The sequence below is a fragment of the Poecilia formosa genome, unplaced genomic scaffold, assembly GCF_000485575.1.
Source record: "Poecilia formosa unplaced genomic scaffold, Poecilia_formosa-5.1.2 Scaffold5, whole genome shotgun sequence".
Lineage (NCBI taxonomy): Eukaryota > Metazoa > Chordata > Actinopteri > Cyprinodontiformes > Poeciliidae > Poecilia > Poecilia formosa.
This window is the reverse complement of record NW_006799944.1, coordinates 151361-170151: the sequence shown is the minus strand read 5'-3', so window position 1 is coordinate 170151 and position 18791 is coordinate 151361. Positions and strand designations below refer to the sequence as shown.

General features: G+C 37.7%; 1 protein-coding gene across 3 annotated transcripts; it reads left to right on the top strand.

Moving 5' to 3' along the window:
• The first annotated feature begins 4691 nt into the window (after positions 1–4691).
• hapln1a (hyaluronan and proteoglycan link protein 1a) lies at positions 4692–17885 on the top strand. Of its 3 annotated transcripts, XM_007562301.2 has the most exons (5): positions 4692–4790; positions 4902–5007; positions 12371–12706; positions 15972–16274; positions 16412–17885. In XM_007562301.2, exons 2-5 carry the CDS (start codon positions 4917–4919, stop codon positions 16699–16701), a joined length of 1020 nt encoding a protein of 339 aa, XP_007562363.1. In that variant the 5' UTR covers positions 4692–4790; positions 4902–4916; the 3' UTR covers positions 16702–17885. The 3 variants fall into 3 exon arrangements, with proteins under 3 accessions (XP_007562363.1, XP_016532174.1, XP_016532180.1); XM_016676688.1 differs by lacking the exons at positions 4692–4790; positions 4902–5007 and adding an exon at positions 5286–5362; XM_016676694.1 differs by lacking the exons at positions 4692–4790; positions 4902–5007; positions 12371–12706 and adding an exon at positions 14399–14768.
• Positions 17886–18791: the final 906 nt, after the last annotated feature.

Here is an 18791-nt window from a genome sequence, read left to right as displayed (position 1 = left end):
CTCTAAGCTGCTTTACTGCCTGTCAGTTTTTTTGGATGACCATGTCTCTTAGTTTGCAGTTTTGCCATAACATTTATATTTTCGGATGACTGACTGAATGATACTCTCCTTTATAAGTTGTTGAAAGCTTTGCATATCATGCTTGAACTTTACCCTCCTTCAAACTTCTCGAAAATTTCTGCCTTATTCTGGTGTGAGCCTCGGTATTAATGATGCTGTTGACAGAGTCCTTCACAGAGGAGCTGCAAAATAAAATTGCACACAGATTCGCTTCATTAAATACAAATTTGACTTTTGAAGTGATTCTTTTTTTTTTTTTTTTTTTTACGACATGATAGTAGCTTAAATAGAGTTGGATATGTGTCAAACTCTGAATATTGTATTTGTAAATAAATAAAAAGATAAATGAATAAAAGCATGTGTAACTTGTCTACCACCTCACAGTCATGCTCTGAACTGTGTTAGTCTATGACATGAAGCCGCAAAAATCACATTAAGGATTGCAGCTGCAAGATGTCAAAATTTGGACATTTTTAAGAGGTGGGGATAGTTTTGCAAAGCACCATTGATATTCACCTAACATTTCTATTTTTTTTTGGCCTGTAAGAAAAAAAAAGTCAATTTTTTTGTGAAAATCATAATCATAGTCTTAATCCAGTGTTTGGCTTATGTTTTTAAATACAGTTTAATAAGGGTGGTATACATAGACATCCTGTCCTACTAGACTAATGCGCCTAAGATTAAAAACATAGAAAATTGTCAACATAATCATAAAGACACAAATGGTCTGGCCTACTAATCTCTTCTTGTTTCTAATCCCACAAAGACCCCGTAAAGTCCCCTTTGCTAAGCTTGATGCTTAATTACCAGGAGCAAACAGGCCTGTGTCTCTACTTCATCCTCAGAAATGTTTCCAAGTTCATTTACGTGTGGTTCTGTTGCCTTTAACGAGAAACACATGTTTGGCAGTGGCTGAAGTGAAATGTGTTTAACATCTGATGACTTGTGCTCTTTCAGTTCTGACTTTTTCCTGTCCACTGTAATATGGGAGTTTATATATGAGGACTCCCAGTGGCCTTGACAGTCACTTCAGATGCTTCACGGCGTCACAGCCATTCAGCATTCGAGGCCCCAAAGAGCTGATGTATGTTAACAAGAATTATACCACCTGGCCTGAGGCGGGAAACTGAGCCAGCAAGAAAGCCAGCTGTGAATGTGCTCATGTCCTTGAAACTTGGCCCCACCAAAACAAGCAAGACACAAACCCAAGACTCTCACACCCACTAGGACTTCAGACCTGCTTAGATTTGCACAGTCATAACCACACCCTTATCATAACCGCACCCTTATGGGTAATGCATAATGTTGCTGTTTTGTATTTATAGCTTTATTTTTGCTCCAGCTACATGTTTTATGTTTCTGTATGTTATCTGTTAAAGAGAGAGCTAACATATATAAAAAGTATCAGGGATGATTTCTGCCTTCCTGATGTAGATAATCTGAAGGACACAGCACAGGAACAATTTAAACATTCTGCAATATTATTTCACAGTAACTGGACATGAATATCTTTCGTCACATGATTTCTAGCTGCTTTAGACTTGGTGTTATGATTGGTTTGGGATTTAAACCTAACCTCTAGGTCAACCATCTGACACACTATCCCAGTTCCTGCCATTGGACTTTCTTTACCTTTTCTTTAGGATAAACATAGCTGGATCAGTGCTTCTGTATTTAGGCTTCTTAAACCCTCAATAAGTCACAGCAAATAGCTGCTAACACTGAGCTAAGTCCTGCTGGATGCTTTTCCTGTTATAGGAGAGTTCAAAGATCACACTGCAATAGGACAACTTCTTTTGTTTACCTCATTGGGAATCATCAGAGCAGGACATCATCAAGGAGATAAGGCCAGGGGGACACTTGGTGGTCAAGCCTTGTGTTCTGGGGCTGGACAGCTCACATCCCTCATGGCAGTGAGAAACACCTCCATATGGCCCTCAATATATATGGTTGACTCCTCAGTGAGGGGTCAAGGTGGGGTTTGTTGCAAACTGAATGTAAGCATAAGGATGGAAATGCTGATTCTAAATGTCTGAATCCAGCTTTTCAGACATGGAAAAGCGCCGCATTCAAACACAAATCTGCCCACCAGCTTGTCTGTCTTTCTCAGGCCCATGGAGTAAAAACAATCTGAGCAGTGTTGTTACATCAGCTTGTTAGCAGTTGGCTGATAATCAGAAGCATGATCTAACATTTCATCACTCACATACAATCAGAAGAAAACAGACATTATGGGATATGGCTGAGCCAAAATCCAACAAAGTTAACAAACTATGAGCACAATGTAGAACTGATTTGACAATTTTTTGTGTGTGTTCAAGTACAATTGACAAATTCTGTCACGTTCAGATACAAGGGTTATCTAATATGTTTTATTGATGGTTCTGCTATACTGAACTCCTTGAAGTGGGACATTTGTCTATTTGTCTTTTATTTCTTTTATCAAACCGATATTGTAAAGCAAGATGTCAATTAATTTCAACATATTTTGGCCAGATTATGTTATTTTAACATGATCAGTTGCTAGAAGGGAAGGAAAAGATAATTTGAACAACACTTACAACAAAACTGCCAAAGGCTGCACTGCTTTCGATATCCCTCAGAAATCCAGATGCAGTAGACAAAGTCTGGCACATTCCCATCACTGTCAAGCATGAGCGTTGTTCAGCCATGTACACTGTCCATGTGGCAGTCTTGTTGAGCTGTGACATTGATTGGGCCCTTTAGTTTTGCCCCTCTACCCGGAGTTTGAGAATCTAACCGCTAAGTGTGGACATACATGTTTATGGAGAATGCACCATGAGTCATGCTGCCATCTGCTCTCGGACCAAAGTACTGACAGATGGGGCAGAGAGAACATAGAGTAAAAGAGAAGAAAAATAACTTAGATTGTCCCAGCCATCATAACTTCAGTATTGTGAAGTGCAGAGAAGCAGAATCAGTACACTGTTCCTTATGCAGCATTGCCCTCTGTCAGAGACCACTGCATGGGCAAAATGTACAGAAAAGACCACACATGCCCAAATGCTCATGTATGGCTGTAAGTCTATGGTCTATATTCCCAGTTCAAGGTTGTCTTTCTTGAGCAATTGGTGTCTTTGCTTAGACTCTACATGGTCAGAGAGAATATAAAAAGAAACATGGTCACATAATTTACTATTAGTGTACTGATTTAATATTGCTACCTTCCTAAAATGACATCTTAAGTAATTTGTTTTGCCAGAAGTAGATCTTTATTTTAGGAAGGTGGTGAATTATGTTCTTGGTCCAAGATGTCCGTGAATGAAGATGGTAGAAGGAGAAAAAAAGAAAGGAGAATTAAGTGAAAACAATCAATAAAACAATCATCTTTAAGAAAAAAGTACAACTTTCAGGATTTATTTTAATTATCACTTTTATGATGCTCTGACTCTGAAGGGTTTGAGCGTATATTTAAATACTTTTCAATGATACTTTTCAGTTCTATTCACCATAGTTGTTCACACAAACAAGAAACTGGTACCTATCTCCAGAGGTCAAAGGGTGAGAGGCATGGCGCACTCTGTTAAGGTCACCAATCCATTGCAGGTCGACATAGAGATGTCAACATGCAGGCCTCAATGAAGACATTTTAATTATACTGAAAGAATACAAGATCAATAATAAATAGCTACAGCTGATTGTTATATTAATCTTTTGAATCTTAATGTTTTAAGTGCAAATGTCAATAAATCAATCCTAATTACAGGGTTCTGTGAGCAGATAAGTGTGTTGAAAGTAGGTGAAACTCAAACTGAAAAGAATGGACATCTCTGTTAAGTTGTGTGTGTTAGCATCTAAACATATGCAGGGATTTCTCTTCTTAAAGCTGTAAATTACCATTTAAAACTGTAGTATGTAGCTTTTATAAGTAGTACGTTTTTTTATACGTTTTTTAAAAGTGTCGCTATGTCTTGACAGTATAATATGAGACAAAAATCTGTGAAAACAAAAAAGCTCCTCTGCCTCCCTGTCGCTCTCCACCCATCTGCAGAAATACACCTCCCAGTCAGAAAAAAACACAATGACAACTATAAAGATATCAAAAACACAATTAATGTGCTGTTAGTAATTTAAAACCACTATTGCATTACATGATACTTTTACCTCTGTTCTCTCTCCATATCAGTGGAGTAGACAAAAGAGTTTAATAGGCTCCTAAATTAAACCTCTCAATTGCGTCGGGTCTTCCTTTTAGACTTTTAGAAATTAAGTAACTGATATTGTCGCAGTTAACGTGCAAAAGTTGAAATTTCCATATGTTGATATCAATAACTTTTGTGAGAGGCTTTTGGTTTAATAGTAAAAACACTGACCTGGAGGTTGCAAAAAATATTTCATGCAAACTAATTCAGACCAGAGAGCAAGATTTGGTGTGAATAACAGATTGCTTTTATTACCTAACTATATTTACTTTTATGCAAGAACTTTTCAAGGTTTATTATTTTTGCATGCCTATGACTTTGGACCATGTTCAGCTGGTTCACAATGTGTAGCTGTTTCTCTGCTTCTCCAAGGGGGAAAGGAGGGGATTTTTTTCATACAAGACTTGCCAAAAGGGAGCCGGTAAAGAGCTATGCAGGGTGATGGGCTGAGGAGAGGAGGAGTGGTCTCTACCATGTTAGGCTACAATAAAAGGCATTGGTCTGGACCTCCGAGGAGCCCAAAATTTCCAGTAGCAGTACAGACAGCTGCTGCAGAAAAAGAAACAGGTAGATAAAATAGAAAAGTTATTTTCAGAAAATTTGATTTTTTTTTAAAGTACATCTTAAGATTTTTTTTTTAAGAACTTTTTTTTTTTTTTTTACTTTGCAATAACTGAGGACAATAGAGAGAAAATGATAAGCCTCCTGTGCATCACAATGATTTCCCTGGCCCTGGCTGACAGTGCATATGGTCAAACTGCAACTCCTGCCCCCCTTATATCAGGTGAGTTTAACATGACACAGACATTTTGCAAATGCAATGGCTTTGTTTTAATTGTACATATTTCATGTATTTATAGTTGTACTAAAAAGAAAATAAAGAGGAAGTGCAGGCAGATGAGAAATCTCTGTAAAATGGTACCACACTATAAGCTTGTGTAACAACATGGCCATTGTAGCAGCGTGTAACAGATTAGTCTCTGGGGTAACCCACACACCCACACATACTGTGACTCACCATTGACTCACTGACTTGCATACAGACCAGCACGGTACCCAGTGGCTGGTGAATAAATTATCCTGTCATTCAATGCAACAATTGTCATTCTGCTGCATGAGAATTTCTCTTCTAATACCAGGTATTGAACCTTAAGTTGATGTCCGAAACTGAGCTAGTGGAGGTTGTTATTTTTGGTCATAATTTTGTCTATTTTTATTTGACCATATTCACCATATTTTATCATTTGCTGTAGACAAATGATATGGGTAAATAAATAAATAAATATATGTGTTCAAAACAGGTGGCTGGTCATTCTGCCTCTTTGTCACTTTGCACCATGGTAATTTTGGAGCAAATTTATAGGAGAAATTTAGAACTTAGAATCATTTTCAGGGGATTTCTTGTATTGTCTTTGACAATTGATTTTAAATTAAAAAGTCTATAATCTGCTGACCATCCACAGCATGGAAATGTAGATTTGGGACTCCAGTAATTAATACGTATAAGCAATGAGCTCACTTTTATTTTGTTTTGCATGGGAGTCAATTGTCCCAGATGGTGATCAGGACAAAAAAAATAAATAAAAATTGTATTCATTTTAAGAAAACAGTATTTAATTAAATTTAATTTTTGAATTAAGACTTGAGCACTGTGTGACCATTTCATCTCATAATACATGCCAGGGTTCATTACATAGGTGAGAGTAGTTTCTTTATGAGTAGATGTGCTAGAGTTAAAATGGCAACATTTATGTTTGTAGTGGAGGAACAAATTGACAGGCGTCGAACTAACTAGGATGCAGAAATGTGTAAATCACTCCTCCTTGCAGGAAGACACCTTGAGTTTACAGATGAAACTCTGAGCTACAAAACTGGGCAACTACTTTTGTTCTGCAAAGAGAAACAGGGGAAGTCAGAAACTCCCTTTTGCTGTATAGGCTGAGTGAAATTCAATGCTTCTTTAGCAGCCAGCAAGCTGACTCAGTAAGTGGGAAACTAAGGATTTCTCAGTTGTCTGTCTTCCAAGCAGTAGCGGAGAAGGCCACCCTGTCGACAGAAGAGTTTCACTCTTTAAGGGGATTAGGCCTTTTTTTTTATCCACTTTAAATTTCTCTCACAGGCCTGTGATGTCATAGCATTTTGTGCATGTGCATACGTCTGCCTAAATATTATTAAATGACTCCTAGTTCTTTATTGTGCAACAGCAGTTGCTCTTCTGAAGCCAGCTCGGTAAGTAATCTGTGGGCCATATTATTCGTAGTAAGAGCTCCCTGTCTGTTCATTGGGGTGTTGTCTGCTTCCTCACACCCTCTGACTCACAGCAGCATTGGGATTTTTTTTGGAAAAGAGCCATGGCAACAGGCAGCCTGACAAGAGTAGAGGGAAGATTATCAAACCACAGCCAAATGTATAGAGTCCAGCGCTGAATGCTAGCCAGATGACTATGTCTTTCCCTGTGAGGTAATAGTCTGTTAAGTGTAATGCTTACTGTAGCTTTTGGTTACCGAGCCACGGCCCAGTTGCCGGGACTCGGTGGGAAAAAACGGGCTTGGCTGGAACTGGGCTTTGGGTGGGTTGGATTTTGTGTTTAGGCTCAGAAATGAGACGATGGAGCCACATTTAATGTTCTGCATTTATATTCATTTGATTGCAGTGAAATTCTACAACCCACTCCAATAAACGTTGACTGCACATGTGAGCTCATGATCACGCATGTTGTGCACATAGAGACACCATGTTTGCGCTCGCTGTGCAGGACAGAACACAGGAAACACTTTATTGGAATTAGTGGGGAGGAGTTGGCCTGCTGTGTTTGTCCCAGCTGTGCTTGTTAATAATCCTTTCTCCGCTCGAGCACAAATTGGCTGGGAGCAGAGGACAGCAAAGCTCTGGGAAGTTGTAAGTCATCTCATGAGTTGCTCCTCTGACAAAAGGGTGTGGCACACTGCACACATACTCTCATTAACACATAAAGATGTGTGATCTACAAACTTGGATGCTTTTTTTTTTTTTAAAGGGGGGATTTTGGGCCAGATTTGGTCATTCTTCTCCAAAATGAAAACATTGCAGCTTTAGAATACAGAAAAAAGAGTTTGACTTGGAACTTTGCAATGTGGGTAATATAGAGTTTAGCGTTGCAAAGAAACAGATGGTTCCAATTATGCGCTAATGCAACCTTTTTACAGAGTGAAAGAGAATTGTGCTTGGTAATAAAATGCGAGTAGGTCTTGATTACTTTATTCCTACACACATTAGTTCACTTAATTCTTTGCTGTGTTTTCATTAGCATCTACATCTTTTAAAAAAAATGGTTTGTTCTACTGACTACACATTTCTATCTGAAATAAAACCATTTACGACTGCAATTGACTTTAGAGGGTTAGATCTAAAGTGCGTCGGCGAAAGAACGGCTACACTTCTCCTGCGAGAAGAATGAAGGCAAACCCTACAGGCTGTTGCTCTACAAGCAAAACGTGCCTCGCGTGATCAGAGTAGCATTCTCTGCAGGGGTGACCTTGGTAGCAGCAGAGAGTGTGGAATTACTTTTAACGTCCCCGTCTCTGTCTGCTACCAAAGCCTCAAAGACATAACTCCCCTCACCCTGCTTCGACGGTGGGGAAAGTAAGTCCTAAAACACATCGAGTTTTTCTCCGTAAATATAGTTTTAACGGGGACTCCTGACATGAAACTCAAACCAGATGCCAGTGTCAACCACCATAACCACCATACTTATAAAGAAACCACCAGAATTTGATCTATAATTTAAGATACTCTATGTGCACAAAAGTGAAAGAATATAAGGAATAATTGTTGAAAACACTTACTGAAATTTCTAAAATACTACAGCTTTAAAATGTCTTGAGAATACCATGTTGAGAAAGCTGCCATATGCATTGTTGAAATTAGATTTATGCCCATTCTTACGAATAAATTTTCCGTGTTAGGTGTTACAAATAGAGTAAGCAATAATGAAAAAAAGCAATAAACATTATATTTGTGAGATGTCATCATCAAACATCATCAAATACATTGATAAGTATTCCAGTTGACATTAATTAAAGGCAGCTCTAAACATGTGGGGTTTTAGCCTCCATTTAAAGGAACTCAGTGTTTCAGCAGTTTCGCAGTTTTCTGGGAGTTTGTTCCAGATTAGTGAAGTATAAACATAGGCTAGAATAAGAAGAGCTGTCTGGAAGGTTAATAATCACAACAATGTATTTTGGTGCTAAGCCATTCAGGGATTTACAAACTAACAAAAGTATTTCAAAGTCTCCTCTCTGAACTATGGGGATCCAGTATAAGCACTTTAGAACTGGTGGGATGTGCTCTATTTTCCTAGTTTTACTGAGAAAGCGATCAAAGCCCCATATGGCCTTCGGCAAGCCCCGTTTTAAATCATCATTCTGCCTTGTTTCATTTTCAGATTTTTACCAATAATGTCCTAGCATATTTCTCAATTCATCATTCTTTCAGTTATATTAAGTGTACCAGTAAAATGAGCTTTTTTTTTTTTGCCTATTTTTCTTTGCATACAATTATGTTTCCACCTTTATTTCTATTCACATTTGGGAACAATGTTCAATGCCATTAACTCTATAAAGATGTGTGAAACGTTCTGTTTTGGTCTCATCTCACCAGACAGAATTCACCCAGTTCTTTGTTGGGCTGTGCAACTGTTCTGCAACAACATTTAAGCAAGTCTTATCTTGCTCTTTCTTGTGGAGTTTCATGCAATGTGTTTATGTGAAGAAATGCTGGAGTGCATTGCTTATTGTTTACAAAAAAAAAGAGGCCAGACCTTTCTGAGACTCTCTTCAAGTGGTTCTCAGACCTCAGACGACTCTTCTTACTCTTCTTTTGATCCCTCTGCCAAAGGTCTTGCGAGGAACACTGAGTTTTTGGTGGTTTATGTTGAAATTATGTTGTTTAAATTTTCTATTTCCCCAATGTGACTTACTTAGACATTTAGAAATATAATAATACATCTGTAACCAACTACAGCAGCTTCAACAGCTAATTAATTGACTAATCTTTTATTATCTTGTGGATTGCTTAGTGTGAAAATGTCACGCTAATAAAAAATCTATTTACTTAGAAATAAGTTAATGAGGGTGTCAATATATTTTTTTTCCAGAATTATGCCTAAAAGGTACTTTTAAACTTGTATGACTGCAGTAGAGTATGTTTTCACTCCAGTCTAAGACTCACATTAGTGGTACTACAATGGTGCTCACATCTCATGTTTCAGACTTATAAACCAGATGTAGAAGCTGGTTTTCTGATCTGGACTGAACAGTGCTTCAACTAACACAGTACAAAGAAGTCCTTTGTCTTCTCTCATTTCCTCAAGTTTTGTCTTGGCAGAAAAGTCGGTGGCATCACATTAGGCGAGGTGATGCTAACTAACGTCATTTTTTTCGTAAAGCTTTGATGAGCCAGTTAGTTATTCTGGATTGCTCGGGTCTTCAGTCACTCCACGTGCCACGGCTACCCATGCAGAGAATTTAGGAGGCAGGAGGAGTTGAGTCATTTCTAACTTGCAAAAAGGCCAAAAGCGATCTTCGTCCAGCTTGTAAACATTGGACTTCTTTGAAAAACATCAGTAATAAGCAGCTGCAAGGCTCTTCATAGCTCATAAAATGCTTGGCATCTTGCAGACTACTTGGAAGGTCTTGCAGTTTGGTCAAAGAAGCAGCTACTAATTAACACAAACTTAGAATGAAAAAAAGTTTTAAAATGTGATAAGCTGGATTGCCTGAGATGTATTTTTTTTCATCAGTGCTTTTGCTTGAATCTTGTAAAGTTGCATTTATTACCACAGATCTCAAATGTCACTTTTGTATGACTATACTGGAGTAGATTAATTGTATTAGGATAGATTATATGTGAGTTTCAATTCAAGAGATGAGACTGAAATTCAGGACAGACATAAAAACAAGAACAAGGAATAAAATTTTGACAAACATGCGATAGGCATACACTTAAGAATGAAAATATGAAAAAGAGAAATATCTTTTTTGCCTAAGAGAGAGATAACATGAAGGAAAGCAAGGTTAATGAGACCCATGTGAAACATATCAAAACTGCCAAACGGTCAGAAAGCTGCAGAAATTAAAAACAAACAGTAATACAAAACATAAAAAGCTAGCAAAGTTTGGATGTGGGGTATTTTGGAAGTTTATTCCTATAACTTGGTCTGCATGTGTGTGTATGCTGAGAAAAGGTTTTGAATTGAGCAGAGCATAAGGCAGACAGCCAGTAACTTCTTTTCTTTCCTGTGATACCCAGGAGGACAAGGTTCCTTTCGCTGTGAAGAGCCAGTGAGACAGTATTCCAGCCATGGTTTTGGTACAAAACATCAAGACAGATTCTGGCATCTTCAAGCAGAAACAGAGAACAAAACTAATCAGACACAGACACGATTTGTGTGTGGGTGTATACGTGAATTGGGAGTTTAGGGGTGTAGGTTGGGTTGGGTTGGGTTGGCAGGAGGATCAGGCTGGTAAGAAGAGGGATGTCAAATCATTTTGTAAATGTATTGATGCAGTGAATCCTTTTCCCAGAAAAGAATAAAACCTGCCATTTTACAGATAGGTGCTGTTTGTACCAAAGATCAGAAAAACTAGACAAACACAATTATTACAATCAACACAGCATGCACAGATCCAGCATCTTTCTTGGATTTGCAAGACTGAATAACACAGCCTTATGTGCATATAATTGTTTGAGGTGGAGTGGAGTCAGAGGTCCATGACATCCGTTCATCTGTTGTTTGTAATATCTTGGGTTCGGACAACACTTGCTGGCTGGGGTCTTCTTTAGTAAGCAAGCCCTGTGAGGTCTAAACAGCGAGGCCAAGGAGATTATGGGAACCCATGGTGAGACAAAGATGACACATGATTTGGAGTTTAAGGAGTGGCGTTGGTTGGACAGTGAGGATTTGTAAGCAGTGTCCCGAGGAAAGGATTTCTGTTCTCCATTAGATGTTTAATACACTTAACAAAAATCAGATGGAGTGCATGAAAGGAAAGGTTTTCATTTTGAAAGCTAATGCTGAGGAAACAAAAGCTTGCACTTGCCAAAGCCGACAGCCTCAGGAAGGAGACAGAAGAAGAGGATTGATTCCAGGCACTACAGACTGCCTGAAACCCAATAAAACTTACACTGCAGAATGTGATACTTATGGGCAGGAGAAGTCTTCAAACATGTGCACTGCATGGATCTACATTTTTATCTTTCAACAATTGACAGTGTGTTTGTGAAGTACCAGGCAAAAGCTTTTCTCTCAAACTTTTTCACGCTTTGTGACATTACAATCACAAACTTACTGGGATTTTTACGTGACAGATGAAAACAAAGTGCATGAAGTGCACATAAAATGAAAGCAGAATAATACAAGGAAATTCAATGTTATATATCCAATATATATATTCAAAGTTCTGCCTGTATTTGATTTAATATTTTGTATGACCCCTGCAAGTCTTAAGTAGTATAGGTCTCTATCAACTTTAAAGGGTAAATGTATGTAAAAATCAAATTTTCTTAGCTTTACATCATGATATGATGTTATTCTCTCATCAAAAACATACCTAGTGTGCTGCTTTGCTTTATCAATGCATATTTGAGAAGTCCTCTAGTCTCCTGTGGGGGTCTCGGGGGGGGAGGGGATCGAGCACTGCCTTCGAGGCACAGCTCCTCCTTTGAGTTACAGTTTCCAAGATTCCAAACTTCTGTATTACAGTGCACACAAATCCACTCAGTTCATTCAGACTAGCCAGCAGCAATTAGCAAACAGCTTGTGGAACTGCGCATCTTGCAAAGATCACTGTACTAGGCTACCTCTCAGTGAAACACTGGTGAAAACGTTGCAAAAAGGGTTACGCCTTTTTATCTCTGATTAAAGGTGTCCTTGCACAGCCCTTCGGTTCAGATAGGTGATCATGTTTTTGGCTGATTTGGTCATTTGTACCATACACTCTATTTTAAATTATGGTTAAACACAGGCTTGGTGAGATGTTTTAAACTCCTCCACAGATTGGCGTAGTTTTTGATTTAACAGTGTTCACAGTGCAGTTGCATTTGCACTTTAAAAGTCATAGTATCATGAACATATATTGGTTTACTTTGTATGTTTTCCTCTTTTTTAGTCACGACTGATTTGGGTGGAAACGTCACCCTGCCCTGCAAGCTTCCGGCCGAGGAAAGCTTTTTCTTTGGAAGTCTGAAAGTCACATGGATCAAAGTGGGAGAAGACCAATCCCAAAATGAGGATGTGCTTGTATACATGGGTTTACTACACAAGAGGACTTACGGAAACTTCGAAAACCGTGCCTTTTTGTCAGACATAGAAAATGGTGACGCCTCCTTGATGTTAATTGACGTCTCTATGGATGACATGGGAAGGTACCGCTGTGAGGTCATGGATGGGATGGAAGACATCATACAAGATGTAATCTTAGAGGTTAAAAATGGTCTCACTGAAGGTAAGTATTGTTTTAGCAACACACTAATTCACTTAATCACCAGTAAATAAATGGCTATTCTGTTTATGATTTATAATGCACGTCTAGAATTCGGACTTAAATCTGACTGTAGGGTTATGTCTCTTTTCTACACCTTACATTTCCTCTAGGTTTTATATTTAATATAAAACTGGTGTACATGGAAAACAAAAAAAAACAACAAAAAAAATAAAAACAAAGGCAATACACTTAATAAACACTGAAGGTATTGCCTTTGAATTCAAAGCTCCACCGTTTTAAGTTTGAGAAATCGTTTTGAATTATCTCAGACTTGGGATTTTGAGTTCAAAAGTTAGAGGTTCCTGAGCACCACTCACTTTCAACATGGCTGTCTAAAGCATAAACAAAAATTATATCTGCAGTAACTTCCCCAAGGCTTCTTCCCGTCTTTCATTAAATCAGAGGTGCACATACTGCAGCCTCTACAACTGAACATATTGGTGTAACTTTTATGTATGCATTTTTATGCATAAGATGCAGAGTCATACATTTTCCAATTTACATTTTCAATAGCATTATCATTCCAAGCAAAATAATGAGTAAACCCAATGCAACTCTTGATGTTTCAATTTCAACTCCAAGTTTCTGATTTGCAACTGTAAACTCAAAATCCATTCTGTCTGCACTGCACATAAAAAAAGTAAAGGCAAAAATCAAATACACTTCTATCAGAGTATCTATTTTTTAGGATATTTCTACAAAGTTTGAAGACATAAAATAAAGAAATACAGTGTAACTGGTTTATGTCATCTGTCAGAGTAAGTCTGGCAAGTGGCCACCACATTCTAACCAAATCCCACTGGCTAACTAGCTTCCAATTGGAACATGGCTTTGTGCAACGTAACGTTATTCTCAGATTTAACTCCAACCTCACAAGGACAATGGAACAAAGCAACAGCTAAATGGGGTTTGAAGTCATTCCCAGATTTGAATGAAGACTCCCAAGCCAATTTAAACATAGGACTGCTAACGTAGAGGAACTGATGTCTTTGTCTTTCCTTGATTGTTTTGGACAATTAAAAACAGACTTTTAGACCAAAATAATATCGAAGCAAAACCCATTTTAAATCAACTTACTATTCTTGTACTTTGACCCAGCTGACAAAAGTAATTTAACAAGTATACCTCCAGTGTGCGATGAAGCATGCTAATATTGGGCCAAATAGCCAATCTCATATTTCCCTCAGTAGTATTGTCACTGTGTTGGANCGAGCACTGCCTTCGAGGCACAGCTCCTCCTTTGAGTTACAGTTTCCAAGATTCCAAACTTCTGTATTACAGTGCACACAAATCCACTCAGTTCATTCAGACTAGCCAGCAGCAATTAGCAAACAGCTTGTGGAACTACGCATCTTGCAAAGATCACTGTACTAGGCTACCTCTCAGTGAAACACTGGTGAAAACGTTGCAAAAAGGGTTACGCCTTTTTATCTCTGATTAAAGGTGTCCTTGCACAGCCCTTCGGTTCAGATAGGTGATCATGTTTTTGGCTGATTTGGTCATTTGTACCATACACTCTATTTTAAATTATGGTTAAACACAGGCTTGGTGAGATGTTTTAAACTCCTCCACAGATTGGCGTAGTTTTTGATTTAACAGTGTTCACAGTGCAGTTGCATTTACACTTTAAAAGTCATAGTATCATGAACATATATTGGTTTACTTTGTATGTTTTCCTCTTTTTTAGTCACGACTGATTTGGGTGGAAACGTCACCCTGCCCTGCAAGCTTCCGGCCGAGGAAAGCTTTTTCTTTGGAAGTCTGAAAGTCACATGGATCAAAGTGGGAGAAGACCAATCCCAAAATGAGGATGTGCTTGTATACATGGGTTTACTACACAAGAGGACTTATGGAAACTTCGAAAACCGTGCCTTTTTGTCAGACATAGAAAATGGTGACGCCTCCTTGATGTTAATTGACGTCTCTATGGATGACATGGGAAGGTACCGCTGTGAGGTCATGGATGGGATGGAAGACATCATACAAGATGTAATCTTAGAGGTTAAAAATGGTCTCACTGAAGGTAAGTATTGTTTTAGCAACACACTAATTCACTTAATCACCAGTAAATAAATGGCTATTCTGTTTATGATTTATAATGCACGTCTAGAATTCGGACTTAAATCTGACTGTAGGGTTATGTCTCTTTTCTACACCATACATTTGCTCTAGGTTTTAGCTTTAATGTAAAACTGGTGTACATGGAAAAAAAACAAAAAAACAAAGGCAATACACTTAACTTGGATTTTGAGTTCAAAAGTTAGAGGTTCCTGAGAACCACTCACTTTCAACATGGCTGTCTAAAGCATAAACAAAAATTATATCTGCAGTAACTTCCCCCTAGGCTTCTTCCAGTCTTTCATTAAATCAGAGGTGCACATACTGCAGCCTCTACAACTGAACATATTGGTGTAACTTTTATGTATGCATTTTTATGCATAAGATGCAGAGTCATACATTTTCCAATTTACATTTTCAATAGCATTATCATTCCAAGCAAAATAATGAGTAAACCCAATGCAACTCTTGATGTTTCAATTTCAACTCCAAGTTTCTGATTTGCAACTGTAAACTCAAAATCCATTCTGTCTGCACTGCACATAAAAAAAGTAAAGGCAAAAATCAAATACACTTCTATCAGAGTATCTATTTTTTAGGATATTTCTACAAAGTTTGAAGACATAAAATAAAGAAATACAGTGTAACTGGTTTATGTCATCTGTCAGAGTAAGTCTGGCAAGTGGCCACCACATTCTAACCAAATCCCACTGGCTAACTAGCTTCCAATTGGAACATGGCTTTGTGCAACGTAACGTTATTCTCAGATTTAACTCCAACCTCACAAGGACAATGGAACAAAGCAACAGCTAAATGGGGTTTGAAGTCATTCCCAGATTTGAATGAAGACTCCCAAGCCAATTTAAACATAGGACTGCTAACGTAGAGGAACTGATGTCTTTGTCTTTCCTTGATTGTTTTGGACAATTAAAAACAGACTTTTAGACCAAAATAATATCGAAGCAAAACCCATTTTAAATCAACTTACTATTCTTGTACTTTGACCCAGCTGACAAAAGTAATTTAACAAGTATACCTCCAGTGTGCGATGAAGCATGCTAATATTGGGCCAAATAGCCAATCTCATATTTCCCTCAGTAGTATTGTCACTGTGTTGGATGTACAATTATATTGTATATTCTGCTACAGCATTTTCTATGTCTTTTAGGTGTTGTTTTCCCGTACTCTCCCCATCATGGGCGCTACAACCTGAATTTTGATGATGCTGTGCAGACCTGCGAAAGTCAGGATGCTGTAATTGCCTCGTTTGATCAGCTGCTGGAGGCCTGGAAAGGCGGTCTGGACTGGTGTAATGCTGGTTGGCTGAATGACGGCACAGTACAGTATCCAATCACCAAACCCAGACAACCCTGCGGCGGCGTCAACAGCCGACCTGGTCTCAGAAACTATGGCTTCAGAAACAAGCAGATGAGCCGCTTTGATGTGTTCTGTTTTGCTTCCAAACTCCAAGGTAGGCTATTTTTCTCCATTTTATTTTCAAGTTACACTATAAGCTTTATATATTAAATTTCAGTTCTCATCTTTCCTCTTAAGGCATGCATCTACATTAAAGGAAGTTTTTTTTTGTTCTGCTGTCTCTGCTACCAGGTCGTTTCTATTGGTTGGTCCAGCCAGAAAGGCTGAGCTTTGACGAGGCTGTGCAGGCGTGCCGAGACGACGATGCAGAGATTGGGAAGGTTGGCCAGATGTACGCTGCCTGGAAGCTTGAGGGCTACGATCGCTGTGATGCTGGCTGGTTGGCTGACGGAAGCGTGCGCTACCCTATTTCCAGGCCCCGCAAGAACTGCAGTCCCACAGAGGCTGCAGTGCGCTTTGTTGGATTCCCAGACAAAAAGGTTAAGTCTTATGGTGTCTACTGCTTCAAGGCTGAAAAGTGAGAGAATGTAAAACATGCAGGTAAACCACAGACACCAAAGAGCAGCAACAACAGCCATAAAAAAAATACATTTTAAAGCAGATTAATTTGGATTTTAACTAGTCCAAATTTCTTACCTTTCTGATGCCATAATAGATGTTATGCTAGTGTTAAGCAATTTAAATCAATATGCAATAAACAGAACAAAACAAGCAATTAGGGTATATTTTCTGTTTATTTCTATTTGTTCACTCTTCTAAACAGCCTTGACTAAGACTGTTTAGTAAAGAGCAAAATTGAAAATGTATGTCCTCCACAAAATGTGTAATGTTCAAGGTTTGGCTGCAATTATGCTCAAAGAATGTGTGCTGCTTTCAAGTGTGTCTTGAGCAATGCTATTTTTAATTTTGTATAAGCATACATATCAACAAAATAAATTGATTTCAGTGAGATAAACATAAAAAGACTACAGCTGTTGAGCTATTGGTTCACAGATGACTCCAAGAAGGAACCAGTTAGATCCATTGCCAGGTTTGAAGCTGTTTTCTCATATACATTAACATACATGTATTTACAAAACCTCAAAAATGTATCTTTGACCAGAAAAGCTGTGAGCAAGTCAACTGCAAAGAGATTCGATGGATGTTTCTTCTTTTTTATATATATTTTCCGCATTTCAGTTTGATTAGGAAGAAATTACAAATGTCCAGATGTTATAATGTTTAACCTCAATGCATTGTTTCCATTATCTAACATAATGATTTTACCTTTTCTTTTTTTTACATTTGTTCTTTTTTTGATAACTTTACACTGTTTCTTGAAAAGAAATAGTACAAATTCTAGACTTACTTGCAGATTTTTCTTTTCTATTATATTAAGATTTTGCTTTTTCTTACTCATTGTGCAAGAAAAGTGCATATAATCCTCCTTTGATCTGATATAGAAATAAACTTAAAACACCTAACTGTGTGATAAAGGTAGCAATCAGTAGTTATTAAAATGTGTAGTTGTCATTAAGAGAAGTGAAAATGTTTATCTTTTTTTTCTTTTTACTTTTTTTTTATAACTTTGATTACTGAAATATACTTATAGCAGATGTTTATTTGCTCACAATTTGACATACAAAATATGAAGGTATTTTTGTATGACACCATGTACCGTTTCACAATGTTGCAATTAAAAATAAAAACACAACTGTTAAAAATGCTTTTTCCTGGGTTTCCTTGACTGAAAAATATATTTACATGTCTTAAGTTGGAATGCAGAAATTAGATGGTTGTACATGTGATGTACATTTTTATTTGCAAAAAGGATTCAGACTTTAAATATTGTCACATTGCAAACACAAAGTCCAATATGAGAGAGAGCAACACAAAGTGGTGTTGAACTGTGAATGGAGGAAAATTGTTCAAATATCACCAATAAAAACACAAAAAGTGGGATAATATTTGTATCTCTCGCCTTTTAGTTTGATAGTTTGATTTGAAAATGTACTACCACCAATTAATTGCTTTCTGAAGTTAATTAGCAGTTAGTAGTGAGTTGTAATGAGAGAAGAAGCCTAAAGGTCCGTGGTCATTCTGGAGAAGCTGCAGCTCAATTTGTAGAACCTGTTAACAACTAACATTCACACAATAAAATGCATTATGGATTCCTGTGATAAAGTCACAAAATCTGAATATGTTGTAGTGTAAAAAGTGTGCCAAATACTACAGACTTTTAAAAAATGTTTTTAAAAAGTGTTTTGAAAAAGTATTTTGAAATTATTTAGAAAATACTTACAGCTTTTGTATACATGTAAGATTACTGTCATCTAGTTTGAGAAGACGAGTGAATAATGATGAAATGCAAGAGTAAAACAACTTTTTGTTTTTATTTAAATGCGTTCCTTGGTATTGATCAATAAAATGTGTTGCAAGCTTTTCAGCTAGCCTGCTGAAGCAGCACTTCCCAAAATGTAATGATGAATGACACAGTATTGACATGTCAGATGAGGCTTTTATCTGTGTTGCATGAGTGCATTTCCTTTCTAAAGAAAAATTGGAAATCTTGATAAACCCCAAAGAGTCTTGCGCAGGTTAAGGAGTGTAAGATTTTCCACTGTGACATCAG

Excerpts from the sequence above, each read along its gene's own strand:
- hapln1a (XM_007562301.2), top strand. The coding sequence starts at position 4,917 with ATGATAAGCCTCCTGTGCATCACAATGATTTCCCTGGCCCTGGCTGAC. Across the intron at positions 5,008-12,370 it reads TCCTGCCCCCCTTATATCAG|TCACGACTGATTTGGGTGGA; the intron begins GTGAGTTTAACA and ends CCTCTTTTTTAG. Across the intron at positions 12,707-15,971 it reads TAAAAATGGTCTCACTGAAG|GTGTTGTTTTCCCGTACTCT; the intron begins GTAAGTATTGTT and ends TATGTCTTTTAG.